Genomic DNA, 24,703 nt, shown 5'->3' on the forward strand with positions numbered 1-24,703 from the left:
TGTGAACTTGAGTTTCTTGCTTTACTAGACATACATCTTCAATAATGGTTGCCGTCCTATTGAGCCACCCTAAGGGAGAAATGGGAAGAGGGAATCTCAGGATTATTTGCGTCTCTTCTGACTTGCCCCTTTCTTCTAGCTCAGGCCCTTAGTAAGACTGATTGGTTAAGTTTGGGCATGGCCAGTTATGAACTGAAAGATACTGAAAGGGAAACCAAATAAATGGTGAAAAATTTAGTAGTACAATGACCCAGTAAATCCATCTTAGCGTGATAGTGCATTAAAGGAGGGCAGTCATTTCTATTAGAGTGCTTTTTAAATTTTTAAAATTTTTTTGAGACAGGGTCTAACTCTGTGGCCCAAGCTAGAGAGTGCAGTGGCAGGATCACAGCTCACTGGAGCCTGGATGTCCCAGGCTCAGGTGACCCTCCTAACTCAGCTTCCCAGGTTGCTGGGACTACAGGCGTGTGCCACCATGCCCAGCTAATTTTTTTATTTTTAGTAGAGGTGGGATTTCGTCATGTTACCCAGGCTGGTCTCAAACTCCTGGGCTCGAGTGATCTGCCCACCTTGCCTCTCAAACTGCTGGGATTATAGGTGTGAACCACTGCACCTGGCCAGGAGTTGTTTGTTTTTGGTGAATGAAGAGTAAAGTATAACTAGGGGAAAAGGGTATATGGTAATAGAAAAGTCACTTTCTGACACTTAACTGAGTGTCCAGGATATACGTTTTTAGCATTGAATGGAAGCCTGGGTAAGTCAGACAAGTGGGGAACATAGAAGATAATAAGTACACAAATGTACGTAAAGTTATAAAATAGGGTGAGGATATGGTGAGGGGGTGGGGAGCTGTTTGAAATACACTGGTGCATGCTGGGTGCAATGTCTCACTCCTTTAATCCCAGCACTTTGGGAGGCTGAGGTGGGAGGATTGCTTGAGCCCGGAGTTGAAGGCTGCAGTGAGCCATGATTGCACCACTTCACTCCAGCCTGGATGATAAAGCAAGACCATGTCTCAAAAAAAAAAAACCAACAAACCCATACAAAACAAGTGTATGCGTTAGTAAATTATAATATACCTAACTCCTTTGTAACTAAAACCTAGATCAAGAAATAGAACTTTGCCACTCACCCCAGAAGGCTTTTCCATGTGTCTCAATTCAGTCATTATTCTCTCCCTCCCCTCATAAATAACCATTTTCCTGCATTATCCTGACTCTTAAAGTAACTACTTTTTTTTTTTTGAGGCGGAGACTTGCCCTACTGCCCAGACAGGAGTGCAGTGGTGTGATCTCGGCTGCAACCTCCAGCTTACAGGTTCAAGCAATTCTCCTGCCTTAGCCTCCGGAGTAGCTGGGATTACAGGTGCCTGTTACCACGCACAGCTACTTTTTAAAATATTTTTAGTAGACACAGGGTTTTGCCATGTTGGCCAGGCTGGTCTTGAACTCCTGACCTCAAGTGATCTGCCTGCCTCTGCCTTACAAAGTGGTGGGATTACAGGTATGAGCCACTGCGCCCAGCTGACTTTCTTGTGGTTTTTAAAAAATAGTTTACACTTGGCTGGATGAGGTGGCTCATGCCTGTATTCCCAGCACTTTGGGAGGTCAAGGCGAGAGGATCACTTGAGCCCAGATTTTTGAGACCAGCCTGTGGAACATAGGGAGAATGCCATTTCTACAAAAAATTAAATGTTAGCTGGGCATGGTGGCATGCCTGTTGTCCTAGCTACTTTGGGAGGCTGAAGTGGAGGTATTGCTTGAGCCCAGGAGGTCAAGGCCTCAGTGAGTGTGATCTTGCCACTGCCCTCCAGAGCTTGGGCAACAGAGTGAGACCCTGTCTCAAAAAGAAAAAAAATTTGCACTCAAATGTTCAACTCCACATACCACAATTTAGTTTTACCCAAAAGAATAACACTTGGTGCGTCTTTTAGGTCTATAGGCTCCACCTCTGTCTTCTTTTTCTTACTATTTATCTGTTGAAAAAAACCAAACAGTTAACCCAAAGAGTATCCACAGTTTGGAGTCTTTACGTAACATTTACATAAGGCTTGTCCAGCCCGTGGCCCACAGTCTGCATGCCCCATGCCCCAGGATGGTTTTGAATGTGGCCCAACACAAATTAATAAACTTTCTTAAAACATGAGATTTTTTATGAGTTTTTTTTTTTTTTTTTTTTTTTTTTTTTTTTTTTTTTTTTAGTTCATCATCTGTTAGTGTAGTGTTAGTGTATTTTATGTGTGGCCCAAGAAAATTTTTCTTCCAGTGTGGTCTAGGGAAGCCAAAAGATTGGACACCCCTGATATACATTGTATTAGGTATTATAAGTAATCTAGAGATGATTTAAAGTATATGGGAGGAGGCAGGGCGTGGTAGCTCATACCTGTAATCTCAGCATTTGGGAGGCCAAGGTGGGTGGATCACCTGAGGTCAGGAGTTCAAGACCAGCCTGGCCAACATGGTGAAACCCCATCTCTACTAAAGATACAAAAAGTAGTCAGGAGTGGTGGCAGGCACCTGTAATCTCAGCTACTCAGGAGGCTGAGGCAGGAGAATTGCTTGAACTCAGGAGGTGGAGGTTGCAGTGAGCCAAGGTCATGCCACTGTACTCCAGCCTGGGCAACAGTGCGAGACTCCATCTCAAAAAAAAAAAGTATATGGGAGGGTATGTGTAGGTTATATACAAATATGATGCCATATAACCCACATCCAATTCTTTTGACTCCACCTTGAAAATGTATTCAAAATCTCACTATAGTCATTCCTCAGTATCTGTTGGGGAATGGTTCCAGGACCTCCCCCAACTAACAGATACCAAAATCCACAAATGCCTAAGTCCCTCATATAAACTCTATCCAAGTAGAGATGTTAGGTAGGCAGATGTGTATACAAATCTGCAGCTCAAGGCTGATGTTAGGACTGTAGATAAAAATTTGGGAATCCGGGCCGGGCGCGGTGGCTCAAGCCTGTAATCCCAGCACTTTGGGAGGCCGAGGCGGGTGGATCACAAGGTCAAGAGATCGAGACCGTCCTGGTCAACATGGTGAAACCCCGTCTCTACTAAAAATACAAAAAATCAGCTGGGCATGGTGGCGCGTGCCTGTAATCCCAGCTACTCAGGAGGTTGAGGCAGGAGAATTGCCTGAACCCAGGAGGCGGAGGTTGCGGTGAGCCGAGATCACGCCATTGCACTCCAGCCTGGGTAACAAGAGTGAAACTCCGTCTCAAAAAAAAAAAATTTGGGAATCCTCAGTCTACAGATATTTAAAGCCATGGGACTAGATAAAATCATTTAGAAAGTGAGCATTGGGATTAATGAATGGAATTGAGATTGAAACTTGGAGCTTACCAACATTTAAAAGTAAAGAGGAGTCGGCCAGGTGCGGTGGCTCACGCCTGTAGTCCCAGCACTTTGGGAGGCCGAGGCGGGTGGATCACGAGGTCAAGAGATCGAGACCATCCTGGTCAACATGGTAAAACCCCATCTCTACTAAAAATACAAAAAGTTAGCTGGGCATAGTGGCGCGTGCCTGTAATCCCAGCTACTCAGGAGGCTGAGGCAGGAGAATTGCCTAAACCCAGGAGGCGGAGGTTGCGGTGAGCCAAGATCATGCCATTGAACTCCAGCCTGGGTAACAAGAGCAAAACTCTGTCTCAAAAATAAATAAATAAATAAATAAAAGTAAAGAGGGGCCACCATCAAAAGACAATGAGAGTTCAGGTGCAGTGGCTCACGCCTGTAATCCCCACACTTTGGGAGGCTGAGGCAGGCAGATTACTTGAACTCAGGAGTTGAAGACAAGCCTGGGCAAGATGGCAAAACCCCATCTTTACCAAAATACAAAAATTAGCAAGGTGTGGTGGCGCATACCTGTGGTCCCACCTACTTGGGAGGCTGAGGTGGGAGGACGGCTTGAACCCAAGAGGCAGAGGTTATAGTGAGCCAAGATCGCACCATTGCACTCCAACCTGGGTGACAGAGTAAGACCCCATCTCTAACAAAAAAAGACAATAAGAAAGAGTAGTAGTGAGGTGGGAGATAATCCAGGAGAGTGTGGTGTCCTGAAATCAGGTGAAGAGATTGTTGGGAGAACACACCCAACAATCAGCTGTATTGGGTGCTGCTGAATGGTAAGATGAAGACTGATAATTGACCATTGGATTTGGCAAGGTTGGCATCATTGATAAACACAGTTTCAGCGTAAAGATGAAGAAAACTACCTAGTTGGAGTTAGCCAAAGAGTTTTAGTCGGGTGGTGGATTGACATAATCTGAAAACTCTGCTACCAACATCTAGAAAGGAGAGAGAAAACAGAAACAAAAAAATTTTAAGTGCAAAGTTAAGCTTAAATGAAAATGTGACATTCTAAGTTTTAAAGACCAAGTGAGGACTGAAAATTTTTTTTTTTTTTTTTTTGATACGGGGTCTTGCTCTGATCTCGACTCACTGCAACCTCCGCCTCCCTGGTTCAAGTGATTCTCCTGCCTAAACCTCCCAAGTAGCTGGGACTACATGCATGCGCTACCACGCCCGGCTAATTTTTGTATTTTTAGTAGAGATGGGGTTTCACCATGTTGTCCAGGTTGGTCTCCATCTCCTGGCCTCAGGTGATCTGCCTGCCTCTGCCTCCCAAAGTGCTGGAGTTACAGGCGTGAGTCACTGTGCTTGGCCCTCAAGTGAGGACTGAAAATCAGAGTGGCAAATTGACTCTAAGGCTACCCATAGACTGGGTGGATTCATCATCTTGGGAAGCCATGGCCTTAAATTTATGCCAGGTACTGGGGAAGGGAGATGAGTCCTTGAGCTCTCCTGAGAGGAGTTTTGGAACTTAGACATTGTTTATAGTCTGGACCTGGGCTGTACCTTCAATGGACAAGTCAACTAGGGGAAAAAAATCTGCACACTGGAAGAGGGCGATAAGAAGGAGTCCTGTTTCTCTCAGGCTGTCTGTGGATGGGTGAAAAAAAAGAGTTCTTGGGACTGCAAATGAACATGACAGATCTTTCTGGAATGATGAAAATGTTATAAAATATGATTCTGGTGATGGTTGCGTAACTGTAAATTTGCTAAAAATTATTGCATTGTACACTTACAAAGAGTGAATTTAATGATATGGAAATTACATCTCAATAATTTTTTTTTTTTTTTTTTTTTAGAGACAGAGCTTTGCTCTTATTGTCCAGGCTGGGGTGCAATGGCATGATCTCGGCTCACTGCAACCTCTGCCTCGCAGGTTCAAGCGATTCTCCTGCCTCAGCCTCCCAAGTAGCTGGGATTACAGGCATGCGCCACCGCACCTGGCTAATCTTTTGTATTTTTAGTAGAGACAGGGTTTTACCATGTTGGCCAGGCTGGTCTTGAACTGACCTCAAGTGATCCGCCCATGTTGGCCTCCCAAAGTGCTGGGATTACAGGCATGAGTCACTGTGCCCAGCCATGTTTTTTGTTTTTGTTTTTTGTTTTTTTTTTTTTTGAGACGGAGTTTCGCTCTTGTTACCCAGGCTGGAGTGCAATGGCGCGATCTCGGCTCACCGCAACCTCCGCCTCCTGGGTTCAGGCAATTCTCCTGCCTCAGCCTCCTGAGTAGCTGGGATTACAGGCACGCGCCACCATGCCCAGCTAATTTTTTGTAGTTTTAGTAGAGACCGGGTTTCACCGTGTTGACCAGGATGGTCTCGATCTCTTGACCTTGTGATCCACCCGCCTCGGCCTCCCAAAGTGCTGGGATTACAGGCGTGAGCCACCGCGCCCAGCCTCATGTTTTTTTTTTTTGTTGTTGTTGTTTTTTTTGTTTGAGACCAAGTCTTGCTCTGTCACCCAGGCTGGAGTGAAGTGGCCTGATCTTGGCTCACTGCAACCTCCACCTCCCAGGTTTAAGCGATTCTTCTGCCCCAACCTCTTGAGTAGCTGGGATTACAGGCACCACTATGCCCAGGCTAATTTTTGTATTTTTTTTTAGTAGAGATGGGGCCAAGCTGGTCTCAAACTCTGACCTCAAATGATCCATCTGACTTGGCCTCCCAAAGTGCTGGGATTACAGGCATGAGCCACCATACCTGGCCTAATTTTTTTTTTTAATTTGAGGCCAGGTATGGTGACTCACACCTGTAATCTTAACACCTTGGGAGGTCGAGACAGGAGGATCACTTGAGGCCAGAAGTTTGAGACCAGCCTGGGCAACATAGGGAGATCCTGTCTCTATCAAAACAAACAAACAAAAAACCTGGGCATTGTTGGTTTGCGTGGGAAGCAGAGGTGGAGGCAGGAGGATCACTAGAGCCCTGGAGGTTGAGGCTACAGTGAGTAATGATGGCTCCACTCCACTGTGGCCTGGGTGACAGAGTGAGACCCTGTCTCAAAAAACAAAAACAAAAATTAATCTAGGGTGACATTGTTATTGGAATACCTTCTAGAAACAAATGTAGAACAACCACACCTCAACCCAGATTGGAAAGGGTTCTCAGGAAGGAATTTTGATTAGAGTCAGGCCAGACCAATGCTCATGTCTGTAATCCCAGTACTTTGTGAGGCCAGGGTGGGAGGATTGATTAAGCCCAGGAGTTTGAGACTAGCTTGGGCAGCATAGCAAGACCCTGTCTCTACGAAAAATAAAAAAAATTAGCTAGGCTTGGTGGTGCATGCCTGTGGTCCCAGATACTTGGGAGGGGAGGCTTAAGCAAGAGGATTGCTTGAGCGCAGGAGGTCAAGGCTGTAGTGAGCCACAGGTAGTGCCGTTGTACTCCAGCCTGGGTGACAGAGTGAAACCCTGTCTCAAAAAAAGAAAAGGAAGTAGAGACAGAGTATAGACTTACTCTTCTGTAATGTTTAGCTAAAAGGGGAGCAAAAGTTTGAGGAGGCTATGGGGTAATTTGGTTGGATTTTTAAAAAAGCTTTTTGAGATATAATTCATATGCTGTGCAATTCACCTATTTAAAGTGTTTTTGTATATTTAGTGGTTTTAATATATTGACAGATATGTGCTGTCACAATTTAGTATATTGACAGATATCACGACAGTCAGTTTTAGAACATTTTCATCATCGTCTAAAGAAGAAATATTGCATTCTTTAGCTACCCCTGTTTAGCTATTCCCTCATTCCCCTATTCTTCCAACCCTAGGCAACTCCGGATTTATTTTCTGTCTTTAAAGATTTCCCTATTCTGAACTTTCATTAGAATGGAATCATATATTATGTGATACTTTATAACTGACTTCTTTAATTTAGCATGATATTTTCAAAGTTCAACTATGTTGTAGCATATATCAGTACTCAATTCCTCTTTGCGGCCAGGTGGTTTTTCATTGTGTAGCTATATGCCACATTTTATTTATCCTTTCTTTTGTCGATGGATATTTGGGATGTTTCCACTATAGTTGGGTTTTTTTGTTTTGTTTTGTTTTTTTCTGTGAGATGTTTGTGTGTTTTTGTGCTGATGGGAATAATCAGAGAGGGAGGCACTGAATGGAAAGTATATTGGAAGGACGCTATGGAAGGCTGAGGCAGGTGGATTGGTTGAGCTCAGGAGTTGAAAACCAGCCTAGACAACATGGCAATACCCCATGTCTACAAAAAATACAAAAATTATCCAGGCATGGTGGTGCATGCCTTTGGTTCCAGCTACTCAACAGGCTGAGGTGGGAGGATCACCTGAGCTGGAAGGTTGAGGCTGCAATGAGCCGTGATCATGCCAATGCTCTTTAGCCTGGGTGACAGAGTGAGACTTTGTCTCAAAAAAAAAAAAAAAAAAAAAAGCTGGATAATCAATCTGCATTTGTTTGATTTCATATTTATTAAGGTTCATGCACGCTTATGTGTGACTTCCCTTCCAATGCTTTCAGGGCTTCAGATTACAAAACTGACAAAATTCAATTGTCAAAGAACTGAAGCAGAGGAGGCAATAATTTAGCTAGCAGAGTAAATAGTACTTGACCTGAGGGTGGTCAGTATATGTTTGTGGAGTGAACTTGATGGAAAACAAGATTTGCCATGAATAATCACAGTGTAGATTATCAGTAATATAATTTACCTACAAATATACAAAATTATGAAGCCATCCAAGAACTCAGAATGAGAGTAAGGTACCACAAAACAATGTAGCTTTCTCTAGATGCCAAGTTTCTGCTGACTTTACAGGGTGTCCCAGACCCACTGGTCACTTCTGCTTTCCTTCTTTTCACAGGCTGCCTGGGTCTCAGCCATTTGGGTCCACATTGGCCCCTGTGGGCAGCCAGCCGGCTGTGCTTCAGCCCTATGGCCCTCCCCCGACAAGTGCACAGGTGACTGCGCAGCTGGCCGGAATGCAGATTAGCAGTGCTGTCGCCCCAGCCCCTCCCTCTTCAGGGCTGGGCTATGGTGAGTAGCTGTGACCACAGGACTGTTACTGTCCCCTTTTCAGAGGCATTAGGCTCTGGGGTTATACCTGAATCTCTTTTATTTCCCCTGTATTTCCTGTGCCTCTGAGCCCAGAAAATGGGACAGTCATACCTGCCCCTCTTGTGTGGAAAGGGAACTGATTTACCTAACAAGAAGGCAAAATGACCGGGCTTCTGACTCTACGTTTATTCTACTTCTCAGGCCCACCGACATCGCTGGCTTCAGCCTCAGGAAGTTTCCCTAACTCTGGTCTGTATGGCTCCTATCCTCAGGGCCAGGCTTCTCCTGTTAGCCAGGCCCAAGGTCATCCTGGGATCCAGACTCCTCAGCGATCTGCCCCATCACAGGCCTCCAGCTTCACACCCCCAGTTTCAGGGGGTCCTCGGCTGCCTTCAATGACTGGTCCACTCCTGCCTGGACAGGGTTTTGGAGGGCCCTCAGTGAGCCAGCCCAACCATGTGTCCTCACCTCCTCCTCAAGCTCTGCCCCCTGGCACCCAGATGACTGGGCCCCTGGGACCACCGCCACCTATGCACTCCCTGCAGCAGCCAGGCTATCAGCCTCAACAAAATGGTGAGTCTTTCCCATGGTCTAGAGGCTTCAGCTACTCAGGTGGTTTTTGATGTTGTTTTTTTGATGTTGTTTACTCCCCTCCCCCACCCCCAAAGGAGTTTCGCTCTTGTTGCCCAGCCTGGAGTGCAATGGTGTGATCTTGGCTCACTGCAACCTCCACCTCCTGGGTTTAGGCGATTCTCCTGCCTCAGCCTTCCAAGTAGCTGGGATTACAGACATGCACCACCATGCCCGGCTAATTTTTGCATTTTTAGTAGAGACGGGGTTTCACTGTGTTGTTCAGGTTGGTCTTTAACTCCTGACCTCAGGTGATCCACTTGCCCCAGCCTCCCAAAGTGCTGGGATTACAGGCTTGTGCCACTGCACCCGGCCTATTTGTTTGTTTTTAGTATTACTTGCTAAGTGGTGAATTAGATGGGCACCTTCAGAGTATTATTCCTAGGATATGGGGTTTATAAGACATTTTTTCTTATAGTTCAGATAACATAGTCTTACTCTGAATGGCTTTGCCAGGCATTAGTGTACCTCATAATTCTATGTTCATAGAAATCTAGTCATTTTCCTGAGACCTTAAGAAGAGATGGGGAGGGGATTTTGAGTTCACCAACCTTGTGCCCTTCTCTCAGGTTCCTTTGGATCAGCTCGGGGCCCTCAGCCTAATTATGGAAGCCCCTACCCAGCAGCACCCACCTTTGGCAGTCAGCCTGGGCCTCCTCAGCCACTGCCTCCTAAGCGCCTGGACCCTGATGCCATCCCAAGCCCTGTAAGTAGAAACTTACATGGTCCTGGAGAAGGGTTTGTGTCTGCCAAATAGGCAAGTCAATCTAAATGAAATGTTTGCCTAGCATTTTCTGATAATTTTCCCTTTTTCTTCATCTTCTTGGAGAACTTACATATAATTTTTTGACTCTGAACTGGAACTTGAGGTTCCAGGAGTCTTTTGGGGGGGCTGTTTTACTCTATAGGTGGGCAGAGAAGGAAAGGAAGCCAAAAGTGAGCACCAGCACCAGTAGAGCTGAGTTGAGGGCTGCACTCTGTCACTACTGGACATACATAGTATGGTAGCCTTTGTCCTTTTATGGAGCAGTGGCTGGGTCTTGTCCCCTTAGATCTAGAAAGATGGCATTCTTCCTAATGAGTAGAGCAGGTAGGAATTCTCTGATATTAGATGTTAAGAGAAGGAGAGCCTCACTGGTTTCTCTGTTCTTACTTGGACAGTTTTAGGAGGAATTCCTCAGTACTTTTGTTTGGTAGGCTCCTGCTGTGTGGATGGGGAAGAGTGAACAACAGTTTTTGAGGGCAGCGTGTATGTAAAGTCCCACTGGAGAAGCTGCTTTTCCCAGGAAGAGAGTGAATTGCATCCTTGGACCATCAGAATCCTCAGGCCCTCCTTATCAGACTCAGAATAGAGACCAGGACTGTACTGTCAAGTAGGGGCCACTTTATAGTTCTGTCTGTAAACATTTGCTATGTCAGTTACCTTGCCATGCTTAGCCATTGTCATATTCCATTCTGTTCTCTTCTCTCTTCCTCCTTTGGGTAACTACCACAGTGAGGGAGCCTGTTGGCCAAGGAGAACCCAAGAAGATTAAGCAGCCTCTCCTTCCTTCCCTCTCCTTCAGTGAGAAGGAGAGTCTGACTGGCTGTGAGGGGAGGCTTCTTTCAGCATAAGACTAGTCCTTAGAATGGGAGGTTTGACCTTTTAGGGGGAACATTCCTCTTCTTCTTCCTTAAGGTTTCTTCCATTCAGTCTCAGCCCCTCCCTGTATAACTCCTGCTTGCCTCCTGTTTGCCCCTTTCCTTATCTTTCTACATCATAGTCTGAGCCATTAAAGCCTCTGTGTTGGGTCAGAAAGACTTGGAATTTCATGTCTAGAGGGGGCTTGATTTCAGCAGTATAAGCTGGGTTCCAGCTGTTCATGTCTGACTCAACAGGGTTGAGAGAAGTAACATCTGCCTCTTGTTCTTTTGTCTTTCTCCCTGTGTTCCCCTGCTGCCTTTTTTATTAAAACACTAAAAGCAACTCAATGAGCTGCCTCCTCAGCAGAAAACCAGGCACAGAATAGACCCTGATGCCATTCCTAGTCCAGTAAGTGCAGGGGGTGGGTGTTTGTGCATGTCATTTCTGTGTTAGTGCCATCCATGCATGCTTGTGACCTCATCTTCACCTCATCCACCATGTCCATTCCTCTCCATTCTCTTCCTTTAGCCCTAGTCCTTCTAGATACTCACTTGTACAAGCTAAAAGGATATGCATGCCTCAAATCACCATGTAATGAAGAGGTAGCAAGCTGTTTGCCTTGAGTATGGGGTGGTGGAAGGTCAGGCTCTAAGGGCGGGGTCATGTGGCATGTCAAGCCTTGGCTTTAGTCCTGCTGGCTCCTCCAGGAGCTTACATGTGGTGTGATGGAAGAGGACAAAGTTGAACAGTAGATCATTCCACTTTGGATTTTTCTGTAGCCTGTTGTGGAGAAATATTAGGGTAGGAACGTACAGGTTCATGGCATCCCAAACTGGCATTTCTTACAGGAGAAGGGACTGCTGGTTTGGGAAAGTATGGACACTTTCTGATCTGAAGAGTCTTTTTGACTCTTGATATATTTCTAAGCTTCAACCCTTTCTGCTATGGGATACAGAGTCTCATTTGCACTTTGCTTTTTCTAGTTTTCCAAACCCATCTTGAAGTAAGTGACCAAAGATCATGAGCCTGCGTAAAGGTCTGAATACCAGCTTTGCAGGTCCTTTAATTTCCTTTGTTGAGTCTGTCAAAATGTGGAGGACTGAGGATTGAGCTATATGGATTGGGTACTTATCCTCTCCTCCTACATTGATGCTTAACCTGAAAAAGTAAGGCAGCATCTGCTTCCTCACCTTACTTGATCATTTCTGGCTGTTTAAATCTCTCTTCACCCTGTCCCTTGTAATTTCATTGAGTGTAGAGTCATTCCAGGTAGATTCATTTTTACATGGTTACTGTTGTCTGTTTTCCTGCTCTGACTCAGAATGTGTCTTGGGGAGAAGAGGGGAGAAGTCTTGATGGGGGAGGGGAATGGAATCTAATCATGTTTGAAGTTTTGTGATCACAGCGGGGCTTTCCTGGAATGGGAGGAATGAGAAGGTGTTCACCATTGATGGGGGGTTGGGGACAATTCATAAAGAAGCCCATTCTCATGTTGACTGCCCCACATTTTGCTGCTGTAGAGTGAAAGATTGGCATTGCAGCATTTTATATGATCTCCAGAAGGAAAACAGGCCTGGTGCATGAGGTATTCCTTGGCAAATTTTTATTTTTTGTGTTACAGTTCTAGCCTTTTTTTCTCTTGGCACTCTGGGACCTGACACTTCATTTTCTTCTGTCACCTCACTCATTTCACTTCTCTGCAGATTCAGGTCATTGAAGATGACAGGAACAACCGGGGTACAGAGCCATTTGTTACTGGAGTACGGGGCCAGGTGCCACCCTTAGTCACTACCAACTTCCTGGTGAAAGACCAAGGTGAGAATGGAATTAGCTCCTCCCACAGGGGCTTTTTCTTCAAGATTATCAGCTTATGAATCGGGCTTTTTTGAAAGATTTTAACCAGAGACAAGTTCCCTCTAGTCCCTCTGGGGGAAAACGCCACTATCACCTCTAGCTTTGTGGAGTTGATGGTGTGGATCACCAATGGAGAGCTGGTGTCTAGAAGGATTCTGTGATCTGACTTGGGTCTTCTGCCTCCTCCTTCAGGGAATGCAAGTCCCCGATACATCCGATGTACATCCTATAATATCCCCTGTACATCTGACATGGCTAAGCAGGCTCAGGTGCCCCTGGCAGCAGTCATCAAGCCGCTGGCAACGCTGCCCCCAGACGAGGTGAGTCAGGGAAAGGGCTAGAGTGTAATGAAAGGGAGGGAGGACTAAACCTTTTTCCTGGATATGATTCTGACCTCACAATGGAAGATATTTTAGTTGGGCAAGAAAGGAGAATATCTTTAGTAACTTTTTATCCCGGGGCTCATGCCTGGAGAGGGGATGGTAGGGATGCAAGCAAAAGCCCAAGACATTGCTGGGAAGGAACAGGGTCCTTAGAGGGAACAAACAGTATGAAAAGAGGTAGGGCCAAATTGTAGGGGAGAAGACAGCTGAATATAGGATCCTCTCTTATCATGGTCCCCTCCAGATGATAAGGACATCATTCTGTGTTCTTCTGACTATCCTGTCATCCCATGTTAGGGCTGTTAGGACACCATATAAGAGAAAAGGTAGATTAGGATCCCGTGATCCTTCTCTCACCTGTTTTGGGACCTGATCTGTCACCCCAGTACCTGATTCAGCATAAAGAGAGAAGCTAGGCAGCTGTTCCACCAGGCCTTTGTAGGATATTCATATTCAGCCTTGCTTATCTTAGGATAGGGTTTTCTATTACTAGAAGCCCAGGGCTCAGTTTATATTCTGCTTCTCTCTCTGTCTTCCTCTCTCTGTTTGAGGATTTCTATTTGGATACCACTGGGGATAGTTGGGCATTGATCTCGTATGTGTAGGGTGACATTTGCCTGGGGCATCAGTAGCTGGCACAATCCCAGGGATAGGGGAGGAGGTGTTATAGATACTTGGTTAGGGAAGAAAGCTGGAGTCAGGATCCCTAGAGCAATAGTGAAGGGGATTAGAGATGGGGCCAGAAAGGAGAATTTTAGATAATTTTGGCTTTCTCCCTCATATGCTCGTGGCAGCTCCTGGTCTCATATGGCTGGTTTTGCAGTTCCTCTTGTCTTCCAGTGAGAAATGGAGCTCTGGGGGTAGAGTGTAGGAAGAGGGAACTATATAATTTTTACTCATAGGGACATTTTCCTGTGATTTGTCCTTACTTCCTTTCATCACTGTACTCCCTACTCCCTCTGCAGACAAAGTATCTGCTCCATACCCCTTCTCCCTCTGGTTGTTTCTCCTCATCTCCTGCCACATGTCTGAACCTACTGTAGTTTTCCTTTATGTCTGATCCCCTCCCCTTTGCTCCTTAGGCTTCACCATATGTTGTGGACCATGGGGAATCTGGCCCTTTGCGCTGCAACCGCTGCAAAGCATACATGTGCCCCTTTATGCAGTTCATTGAAGGAGGGAGGCGCTTCCAGTGCTGTTTTTGCAGCTGTATCAATGATGGTATGTTCATGGAAGCTGGGATTTGGGGGAAGGTCTTCATTGCATCTTCCTTGTTCTCTATTAATAGTTAGAGAGATGAGGGTCCATTTTTCAGGAGCTGGGGAAGGTAGGGCACATGAGAATGGGGGACAGTGGAGTAAGCTCAGCTAGGGCCAGATGTACTAAGATTGAAAGTGGATCTTCAAGTAACACACTGCCATGCTCCCTACAGTTCCCCCCCAGTATTTTCAGCACCTGGATCATACCGGCAAACGTGTGGATGCTTATGACCGTCCTGAGCTATCCCTGGGCTCTTATGAATTCTTGGCCACCGTAGATTACTGCAAGGTGAGGGAAGGTAGCATGGGAGGAGCAGTGGGTGGAGGATAATGAGACAGCTAAGAATGGCTGTTATCATTTCCCTCACCCTTTTTTGTCCCTTTTGATGCTGATTCTCTCTAGTCAACTGGCCTGCTTACCAGTACCCCTCTCGCCCAACATTTTCTTCCTCTGCAGAACAATAAGTTCCCCAGCCCTCCTGCCTTCATCTTTATGATTGATGTCTCCTACAATGCCATCAGGACTGGTCTTGTTAGGCTCCTCTGTGAGGAACTCAAGTCACTATTAGACTTTCTACCTAGGTGAGAGTTACAGAACTGAAGTGTTTCCTGGGGTTAATGATAGGGTATCGGGGTTGACTGAAGAGATGTAGCCTGATGTCATGGAGTTGTGGGTGGTGGAAAAGGTGGCAAGTCTAGGTAACAGTGTCACCTTCTACAGGGAGTGTGGGGCAGAAGAGTCAGCAATCCGCGTTGGCTTTGTCACCTACAATAAGGTGCTCCACTTCTACAATGTGAAGAGCTCATTGGCCCAGCCACAGATGATGGTTGTGTCTGATGTGGCTGACATGTTTGTGCCACTGTTGGATGGCTTCCTGGTCAACGTCAATGAGTCTCGGGCAGTAATCACCAGGTAAGAGCCATATTGTGGAGGTAAAGGTTGGGGGTGACATGGGTACCATCATAGAAGGTAATGGAGTTGAGCAGAGGTGTTGGACAGTAGATAGAAAGGGGCTGTGGCTAAGGAGTTGTCAGAGTCTAGAGGCCTTATGACTCTTTAGGGAATTGAGAACTGAGGCATCTGGAATCTGGATAGCAATTTTGGTTGTCTTCCGTCACCTATCTCTTTAGCTTATTGGATCAAATTCCAGAAATGTTTGCAGACACAAGGGAAACAGAGACAGTATTTGTCCCAGTTATCCAGGCTGGGATGGAGGCTCTGAAGGTAAGGCTGGAATATCTGGCAATCTTTAACTCATTTTCCTCTGACCATCTTATCCCCTAGGATACAACCTCTCTCTCTTTAATAGTTCATGACTGTCCAGTAAGTTAGACTGTCTGACATAGTTGGTGCTTTCATAAATGACAGGGGAAGGGATGGATAAATAAAGAATGAACAAGTAGTCCTTTATTTTTTTCCTAGGCTGCTGAGTGTGCAGGGAAGCTCTTTCTATTCCATACATCCCTGCCCATTGCAGAGGCCCCAGGGAAACTGAAGAACAGAGATGACAGGAAGCTGATCAACACAGACAAGGAGAAGGTATGGGATTGGAAAATGGTGGAGGGGAAGGATTTTTTATTACAGAAGACGTGGGGACTCTACTTTCTTGATGGGGGCTAGGATCAGACACTCCACCCTTTCAAAACCATATCTGTGACTGCCAACTTCCACTGCTGCCACACCTCTCTACTCCATTCCATGCCAATGCTGTTGGTAGACTCTTCTATTTATTTTTTAAAAGAGAACTTTTGGCCGGGCATGGTAGCTCATGCCTGTAATCCCAGCGCTTTGGGAGGCCACGAAGGATGGGTTTTTGAGGCCAAGAGTTTGAGACCAGCCTGACCAACATGGCAAAATCCTGTCTCTACTAAAAATACAAAAATTAGCCAGGTGTGGTGGCACACACCTGTAATCTCAGCTACTTGGGAGGCTGAGGCAGGAGAATCGCTTGAACCTGGGAGGCAGAGGTTGCAGTGAACTGAGATCATGCCACTATGTGCCAGCCTGGGCGACAGGGTGAGACCTTGTCTCAAAAAAATAAAAATAATGTAAAAGAGAACTTTTTTACTACTATTGCAAAATCCTACATCTGAAGTCTTCCATGAATTTGAATATCTCATGTTAGATACACAGTTCTCAAATAGGGCGGAGCTGAAATATTTGAACATTTTCTTCTGCTCTTCCCCAGACTCTGTTCCAGCCTCAGACAGGTGCCTATCAGACCCTGGCCAAAGAGTGTGTGGCCCAAGGCTGCTGTATAGATCTCTTCCTCTTCCCTAACCAGTATGTGGATGTGGCCACACTCTCTGTTGTGCCCCAGCTCACTGGTGGCTCTGTCTACAAATATGCTTGCTTTCAGGTATGGCGTGGGATTCTGGGTGGCAGGTGGCAGCAGGGCTGGGAATATCTGCTTATATATGGAGTGATTGACTCATTAATCGAAATAGTGTCGGGGCCAGGCATGGTGGCTCACGCCTGTAATCCCGGCACTTTGGGAGGTTGAGACAGGCAGATCGCCTGATGTCAGGAGTTCAAGACCAGACTGGCCAACATGGCGAAACCCCATCTCTACTAAAAATAAATTAGCTGGGTTTGGTGGTGGGCACCTGTAATCCCAGCTACTTGGGAGGAAGGGGCAGGAGAATCCCTTGAACCTGGGAGGCAGAGGTTGCAGTGAGCCGAAATCATGCCATTGCATTCCAGCCTAGGCCATAGAGTGAGACTCTGTCTCCAAAAAAAAAAGAAATAGTATTGGAAGAGAAGACCAAATAGCATAAAGAAATGAGCCTGAGAATGCAGCAGTTAGGAGCATGGGCCTTGGAATCAGTCCTGCATTGATATTCTGGCCCTACCACTTACTAGCTACATGACCTAGGATAAATTACTTAAGTATTCCCTCTTTTGTTCCTTCATCTGCAAAATGGGGTTAAAATACTTAATTAGGATTTGTGTACAGAATTAAATAATCATATATAAAGCATTCTGTGGTAACTGGCATGCAGTCTAAGTGTTGAAAAGCTATTATTGTCATCATCATTATCTTCACTGTTATTATGATGATAATTAAGTGGCCTTGTAGAGTAGAAGGGGTACAGGGAGATTGTCCGCAGGATGAGCTATGTTTAGTCAGTGATATGACTCTGGGCCTGGGGGCCTGCAGGTGGAGAATGACCAGGAGCGGTTCCTGAGTGACCTGCGTCGTGATGTCCAGAAGGTTGTTGGCTTTGATGCTGTGATGCGAGTCCGGACAAGTACTGGTCAGTCCTGGTTGGAAAAGAGCAGGTGGGGGGCTAAATCTGGGAGGGAGGCATGTGGCACTTGTCATACATTTTGCCATGACGCTGTCCATGTGGCCTCAGGTATCCGTGCTGTAGATTTCTTTGGAGCTTTCTACATGAGCAACACGACAGATGTGGAGCTGGCTGGGCTAGATGGGGACAAAACGGTGACTGTGGAGTTCAAGCATGATGATCGGCTCAATGAAGAGAGCGGAGCCCTCCTGCAGGTGGCAGGCGGGAGGCGGGGCTGGGCAGGAAGTGTGTCATTAGCTGAGTATAGAAGAGGGTGAGGCATGGATAGAGAGGACTGGAAGAGACTGGGCAGGGGAGTGGCTCATTTCTTCTAGTTTAATAATGTGGCAAAGGGCCTCTGTGAGGGAGGGATGTGAGTTCCCCCTTTTTCCTTTCCCCTAGTGTGCCCTGCTTTATACCAGCTGTGCAGGGCAGCGTCGGCTCCGCATCCATAACCTGGCCCTGAACTGCTGCACCCAGCTGGCTGATCTGTATCGAAACTGTGAGACTGACACGCTTATCAACTACATGGCCAAGTTTGGTGAGGGTAGAGGCAGGGAATGGTGGGACTGGGGCCGAGAGGTCCAGGATGGTCAGTGGGTAGTTGTGGTGGTAGGAAAGCACATATGATGGGTGGCTGACCAGTGACTATCTTCACTTTCCCATCCAGCATATCGGGGAGTCCTGAATAGCCCTGTGAAGGCTGTTCGTGACACTCTCATCACCCAGTGTGCCCAGATTCTGGCCTGTTACAGAAAGAACTGCGCTAGCCCCTCCTCTGCAGGACAGGTGGGGCAAGTATATTAGTGGGAGGTGGGCTTGTTGGGACAGATGTTTGCATTTGGGAAGGATTTCTCATGATCATTGACTTTTTTTTGATAACCCCCTCAGTTGATCCTTCCTGAGTGCATGAAGCTACTCCCAGTTTACCTGAACTGTGTGTTGAAGAGTGATGTCCTGCAGCCTGGAGCTGAAGTCACTACTGATGACCGTGCCTATGTCCGACAGCTAGTTACCTCCATGGATGTGGCTGAGACCAATGTCTTCTTCTACCCTCGGCTCCTACCTTTGGTGTGATTGAGGGTTGGAGTATGAGATATTGCACGGAGCAAAGGGCCTCTTAGAAGGAGGAAAGGATAGGCTAATATCTGACACTAGTGGAATTTGTTTTTATGTATTTTAGCTGATACAATTTTCACACTGAGAGAGTTACTAAGACTCCATAAGGGGTGGTGTCTGAGGACTTAGCTTTCAGAATTTTGTGTGTGGTGGGGGGCAGACTTGTCTTATGGTCCTTAGTAACCTTTTTCTTCCTTTTGTCTAGACAAAATCTCCCATTGAGAGTACCACCGAACCAACAGCAGTTCGAGCCTCTGAAGAGCGTCTAAGCAATGGGGATATATACTTGCTGGAGAATGGGCTCAACCTTTTCCTCTGGGTGGGAGCAAGCGTCCAACAGGGTGTTGTCCAGAGCCTTTTCAGCGTCTCCTCCTTCAGTCAGATCACCAGTGGCTTGGTGAGGGCAGGGAGTCAAGGAGAATTAGTATACTTTGTGAAATGATTGGAAGCCAGTAAAGTTAATATGCTAGTCGCCTCAAATATCAGGGAACACTTGGGGATGAGGGTAGTTGCTGTCATTCTTCCCAGACTTCCTTGTTTCAGATGATGCATAGATATGTGCCTCCCTACCTTTACTGCAGAGTTCCTTACCATAAGGATAAATGAATTTTCTGTTCTAGAGTGTTCTGCCAGTTCTGGATAATCCACTGTCCAAGAAGGTTCGAGGCCTCATTGATAGCTTAAGAGCACAGAGATCACGGTACATGAAGGTAACACTGATCTGAACCCTGGATTTCTTACCTTGTCCTCACCTGGAAGTTGGGGTGGGGCAGGGAATGAATAAGTGACTGCATAATGGGATTTCTGGGCATGTTTAATTTCCTTTGGCCTTGCCTCATGAACCCTGTATTCTGGCCATAGCTTATCGTGGTGAAACAGGAGGACAAGCTGGAGATGCTGTTCAAGCACTTCCTGGTGGAAGACAAGAGTCTGAGTGGGGGAGCATCCTATGTGGACTTTCTCTGTCATATGCACAAGGAAATTCGGCAGCTACTGAGCTAAAGCAAGTGGGTAAATGGCATAGGGTCCCAGGCCAGCTTCCAGAAAGCACCCCAGGATGTCAGAGAAATTAGGACAATACCATATCTTATGTAAGCCGACCTCAGTCTCTTTGCGGGGAGGGGGAGATAAAAGGAGACACCTTCTTTCTGGGCTCAAGTATCCTACCACTCTGTCATGTCCTGCTGATAGAAGGTGCCCCTGTTCCCTTGGTCTACCCTCCTTTTCCTGCTAATCCTGTCATAATGAATGTAGTTTCTCAGTTCACTGAATATGATTCGGTATTGGGTTTGGAGGCACCCAGACCCTGGCAATATTAAGTGTCCCTTTGGACCAGCCTCCAAGAAGAGAGGGGCAGGCAGGAAAGAGTGGGCATCCTAAGGATACTACAGGGGCGGCTAATTCAGCTCAGTGTCATCAGCAACTTCCTATATTAGGGATAAAACATACAGGTGCACAAGAGCTGGAGTATAGCCCATTGGTGGTGGAGAGAAAAGTGACCAGTCCTTGGGCCTGGAGGTTAGCAGTCAAGTCAGTCACTGAGGGTGGTGGTTTTTCTGCTTCCACTGCTCGCTTGCTTGCTCTCTCTCCTGCAATGACTGATGATCGCTCCATGGATAGAGAGGCACACTGTCAGAGGTGAATGACCTGAGACCTGACTTGCAAAATATATTAAGACCTTGGAGAGGTGCCAGCCTCTTTCCAGCTGGAGAGGACCCAACACTGGAGGGTTCTGTAGGGAGCCTGGTCATCAACTTGCAATACCTCACAGAGCCAGTTCACGTCCCACTCTGAGCTCCCACGAGAAACACTGCATCTCCAGGCCCGGGGTTGTTGGGGAGAGAGGCAGAGGCAGCTGGAGCGTCGTTCTCTCCCGCCGGGACACCGCTTGGGCTTTGGTATTGACTGAGTGGCTGAGAGTTATCTTCCAACCCCAACTGGTTGGGGGCAGGACAAGGGCTAGGCTTGATGGTGGCCAGGCTTGCCTGCTCCCTGCCTGGGGTGCCCCTGCTCTGGACCTATCATTTCTCTTCATTGGTTTATTTTTCAATGCATCTTTAATTTGTAAAGAAATAAAATAAATTAAGATGTAACCATTAGCCTCATCTTTACTGCCAAAAGCTCTTTGCTTTTAGCTCTGGCCGCCGGCTGAGCGGAGCTGCGCATGCGCCGCCTGCCCCAGTGGCGTATCGTTCCATCACGACTCGCCGCTGGGCGGAGTCCCGAGCTGGCCGAGAGGGCCGGCTGCCAGAGTGGACATGGCGGACGGCCCCACTGGGGCGGTGCTGGCCCTCCTGGGAGTGCTCAGTGTCTATGCAGCCAGCGGCTCTGGGCCCGTGGTGGAGAGGGAAACCGGCGGAGAGGCGGAGTGGGCGGAACCATGGGATGGCGCGGTTTTTCGGCCGCCATCCGCGCTGGGCGCGGTGGGGATGACGCGCAGCCCCAGGACCCCGCGGCCAGGGAGGGAGGAGGCAGGGGACTTGCCAGTGCTGTTGTGGTGGAGCCCAGGCCTGTTCCCTCACTTCGCGGGAGACTCGGAGCGCATCGACTGTGCGCGCGGCGCGTGCGTGGCGTCCCGGAACCGCCGAGCGCTGAGGGACTCGCGGACGCGCGCGCTGCTCTTCTACGGCACCGACTTCCGCGCGTCTGACGCGCCGCTGCCGCGCCTGGCACACCAGAGCTGGGCGCTCCTGCACGAGGAGTCGCCCCTTAACAACTTCTTGTTGAGCCACGGCCCGGGCATCCGCCTCTTCAATCTTACCTCCACTTTCAGTCGCCACTCAGACTACCCGCTGTCACTGCAGTGGCTCCCCGGGACCGCCTATCTGCGCCGCCCGGTGCCTCCGCTCCAAGAACGCGCGGAGTGGCGCCGCCGTGGCTACGCGCCGCTGCTCTATTTGCAGTCCCACTGCGACGTGCCCGCGGACCGGGACCGCTACGTGCGCGAGCTCATGCGCCACATCCCGGTAAGTGAGGGCAGGCTGGAGGAAACTGAGCGCGGGGGGTAGGGGCGTGGGCGGGCTGACGCCAGGACTCCAGGTGTTCGTGCCTCCCGGCCGCACCCTCTTAACCACCCAACTCTACCCGTTCCAGGTAGACTCCTACGGGAAATGCCTGCAGAATCGGGAGCTGCCCACCGCGCGGCTGCAGGACACAGCCACGGCTACCACCGAGGATCCAGAGCTCTTGGCCTTCTTGTCCCGCTATAAGTTCCACTTGGCCCTGGAAAATGCTATCTGTAACGACTACATGACAGAAAAACTGTGGCGTCCCATGCATCTGGGCGCTGTGCCTGTGTACCGCGGCTCTCCCTCTGTGAGAGACTGGATGCCGAACAATCATTCCATCATCCTGATTGATGATTTTGAGTCTCCTCAGAAGCTGGCAGAGTTTATTGACTTTCTGGACAAGAATGATGAGGAATATATGAAATACCTGGCATACAAGCAACCTGGGGGCATCACCAACCAATTCCTTCTGGATAGTCTGAAGCATCGGGAGTGGGGATTGAATGATCCTTTGCTGCCTAACTACCTCAACGGCTTCGAGTGTTTCGTCTGTGACCATGAACTGGCTCGACTGGATGCCGAGAAAGCCCACGCGGCCTCTCCCGGCGACAGTCCCATCCCTGAGCCCCACATTGCCCAACCCTCACACATGGACTGCCCAATGCCCACACCTGGTTTTGGCAATGTGGAAGAGATTCCTGAGAACGACAGGTAAGAGTCCTGGGGTCCCCTGCGGCCATCAAATCATTTATTTACTTGCTTACTGTGGGCAATGAACTAGCACTAGGTGCTGAGCAGGTGCAGGAGGAAATTATGACATGGGCTCACTCTGCTTTTAAGGTGTCAACAGTCTAGTTGGGGGGATAAGGCAAGCTGAAAAAGCTGAATAGCTGATAATCCAAGGCAACAACATATGAAAATCAGCTTATGTAGACAATGTTTCCAGTAGTGGTTCAAAAAAGGATTGAACCAGAGCACAGAGGTGATAAGGGAGAGAGAAAATGGGGCAAATAAATGGGGGCCAGGCTATAAATATCATGAATACCAGGGTCAGGAGTTTGGACAGTACTGACAATCAACTCAGCTATTTGAGCACCTTTTATAGAGTAGAAATGGGAGTGGGGAGTAGAGATCATTTTGAGGGAGGCTTTTCTGCAATAGTCAGGGCTTACACCTGTTAACCAGGCATAATTTTTTTTAAGTGGCTGTGCTGAGGATGAGCCCCATGTGGTTGGTGCATGTGAGGACACACTGCCTGTGTAACTAGAAAAGCCAGGCATGGCTGGGCACGGTGACTCACGCGTGTAATCCCAGCACTTCGGGAGGTCAAGGTGGGAGGAACACTGGAGGCCAGGAGTTCCAGACCAGCCTGGACAATGTCACAAGACCCTGTATCTACAATTTAAAAAATAAAATAAAAGCCCGGTGGGGGGTTTGGTGTATGCCTGTAGTCCTGGCTACTTGGGAGGCTGTGGCCGGTGGATTGCTTGAACCCAGGAGTTCAAGGTGGTAGTGAGCCAGGATCATGCCACTGCAGCCAGGATTGGAATAAGATTCTGTGTCTGTCTCTGTCTCTCTCTCTCTCTCTCTCTCTCTCTCTGTCTCTCTCTCTCACACACACACACACACACACACAATGATGTGCAATGTGCATCAGAGGGAAGCAAATTAGGCTACTGTAGTAGGTCGCAAAAGGTGGTGGTATTGGGAAACAAGGCCAGCATGAGGTGTGGGGTGGGAAAATGTTGAAGCCACTTGCAGCAAGCCACACCTGTTGGGTGGGAGGTGATAAGATTATTAAGCTGAAGTAAGGCTGCTAGAATGGCTTCCTGAGACTGACTTGGACAGTGGATGGCAGCAGAAGACCATTTATTAATATATGCTGCTGGCAGTTTTGTCCCGATGGTTGGTCTTCACCAAATAATTTGTATCTAACTACAAATTGTTTGTATCTGAATATAACATGATTTACTAGAGGAAAAGTATGAAAAGATGTAAAACATTGGCCCGGTGTGGTGGCTCATGCCTGTAATCCCAGCACTTTGGGAGGCTGAGGCAGATAGATCACAAGGTCACGATTGAGACCATCCTGGCCAACATGGTGAAACTGTCTCCACTAAAAATAGAAAAATTAGCCAGGCATGGTGGTGCACGTTTGTAGTCCCAGTTACTGGGGAGGCTGAGGCGGAAGAATCACTTGAACTGGGAGGTGGAGGTTGCAGTGAGCCAAGATCACGCCATTGCCCTCCAGCCTGGTTACAGGGCAAGACTCTGTCTCAAAAAAAAAAAAAAAAAGTAAAATACTAAGAAAATAAATATTCAGGTTACATCTTTTCTTGATACTAGATGCCACTTCATTTTGATGCACCTTCATTTTGATTATTGGGGTAAAGGTGAAACTTAAAAGATAATCATCTAAAGACCCCTGCCCCCTTGCTTTCCTTAGGGAGACCACTTCCAGTCTGCTCTCTGCTTTGCCTGTCTCTGAACTCCCTCCATATTTGGGAGCCAGAAGCAGGCAAGTCAGGAATTGCAATTCATTGCGTAGGCTGTGTGATGTCTTTGTGTTTGTGGCTTACTGCCTGTCACTTCTGCTAATACTGGATTTACTTCACATTGTCTTTCCTTCACAGCATTCTTGTCCAAGTTAGAGACCTCTGTATCTGTTTAAGATTTCTTTGGCCCTGCTCAGAGAAAGGCAGGACTGATAGCTCTGCTATAGTTCCATAATCCAACCCTCATTTTGGTATTTCAGTTGGAAAGAGATGTGGCTGCAAGATTACTGGCAAGGTCTGGACCAGGGAGAAGCTCTCACTGCCATGATCCACAACAATGAAACACAGCAGAGGAAATTTTGGGATTACCTACATGAAATCTTCATGAAAAGGCAACATCTCTAAGTGCCCTTGCAAGAGCGTTTAACTTGGTGGAGCTAAGGGGATTTTATTCTACCGTAGGACATAAGGAGCATCCACCTCACAAACCCTTAATGGACACTGTCTTTTCATGGATTCAAGGAATCCTAGTTTTATCTATTAAGATTTTATCTTAATGATGAGTAGCCAAGGTCTAACATAGGGCTTCTCCTCAAGGAGAGATAAAGACATACAATTCTTGGTTCACTGGGAAATACAAGCTTAAAACATCCATTTGATTCAAG

The 24,703-nt window shown here is 47.4% G+C and overlaps 2 protein-coding genes and 1 long non-coding RNA gene across 9 annotated transcripts in view; all 3 read left to right on the forward strand.

Annotated features, from left to right (window-relative positions):
• Positions 1-20,634, forward strand: part of SEC24C (SEC24 homolog C, COPII coat complex component) — a 28,134-nt gene extending 7,500 nt beyond the window's left edge. For 4 of the 6 annotated variants that reach the window (XM_032256411.1, XM_032256407.1, XM_032256408.1 and 1 more), the window contains 21 exons: positions 8,182-8,354; positions 8,577-8,948; positions 9,575-9,711; positions 10,969-11,037; positions 12,333-12,444; positions 12,676-12,803; positions 13,949-14,087; positions 14,299-14,414; positions 14,583-14,707; positions 14,847-15,038; positions 15,257-15,350; positions 15,549-15,665; positions 16,315-16,485; positions 17,287-17,383; positions 17,486-17,631; positions 17,819-17,957; positions 18,087-18,205; positions 18,308-18,487; positions 18,741-18,932; positions 19,156-19,245; positions 19,397-20,634. In XM_032256411.1, the coding sequence (XP_032112302.1) occupies positions 8,182-8,354; positions 8,577-8,948; positions 9,575-9,711; positions 10,969-11,037; positions 12,333-12,444; positions 12,676-12,803; positions 13,949-14,087; positions 14,299-14,414; positions 14,583-14,707; positions 14,847-15,038; positions 15,257-15,350; positions 15,549-15,665; positions 16,315-16,485; positions 17,287-17,383; positions 17,486-17,631; positions 17,819-17,957; positions 18,087-18,205; positions 18,308-18,487; positions 18,741-18,932; positions 19,156-19,245; positions 19,397-19,537 (3,049 nt within the window). In that variant the 3' untranslated portion in view covers positions 19,538-20,634. The remainder of the gene's footprint in view (positions 1-8,181; positions 8,355-8,576; positions 8,949-9,574; positions 9,712-10,968; positions 11,038-12,332; positions 12,445-12,675; positions 12,804-13,948; positions 14,088-14,298; positions 14,415-14,582; positions 14,708-14,846; positions 15,039-15,256; positions 15,351-15,548; positions 15,666-16,314; positions 16,486-17,286; positions 17,384-17,485; positions 17,632-17,818; positions 17,958-18,086; positions 18,206-18,307; positions 18,488-18,740; positions 18,933-19,155; positions 19,246-19,396) is intronic. The other 2 variants (XM_032256409.1, XM_032256410.1) reach the window with 2 other exon arrangements.
• LOC116535428 lies at positions 522-6,062 on the forward strand. Its single transcript, XR_004262190.1, has 3 exons — positions 522-866; positions 3,855-3,859; positions 6,027-6,062. It is a non-coding gene; the product is annotated as an uncharacterized LOC116535428 (long non-coding RNA).
• FUT11 (fucosyltransferase 11) lies at positions 20,632-24,703 on the forward strand. 2 transcript variants are annotated; one of them, XM_032256423.1, is made up of 3 exons: positions 20,632-21,501; positions 21,629-22,254; positions 24,299-24,703. In XM_032256423.1, the coding sequence occupies exons 1-3, from the start codon at positions 20,794-20,796 to the stop codon at positions 24,441-24,443; spliced, it is 1,479 nt and encodes a 492-aa protein (XP_032112314.1). In that variant the 5' UTR covers positions 20,632-20,793; the 3' UTR covers positions 24,444-24,703. The 2 variants fall into 2 exon arrangements, with proteins under 2 accessions (XP_032112314.1, XP_032112315.1); XM_032256424.1 differs by lacking the exon at positions 24,299-24,703 and adding an exon at positions 24,177-24,284.

The sequence above is a fragment of the Sapajus apella genome, unplaced genomic scaffold, assembly GCF_009761245.1.
Source record: "Sapajus apella isolate SASKATOON/1434 unplaced genomic scaffold, GSC_monkey_1.0 scaffold94, whole genome shotgun sequence".
NCBI classification, from domain to species: domain Eukaryota; kingdom Metazoa; phylum Chordata; class Mammalia; order Primates; family Cebidae; genus Sapajus; species Sapajus apella.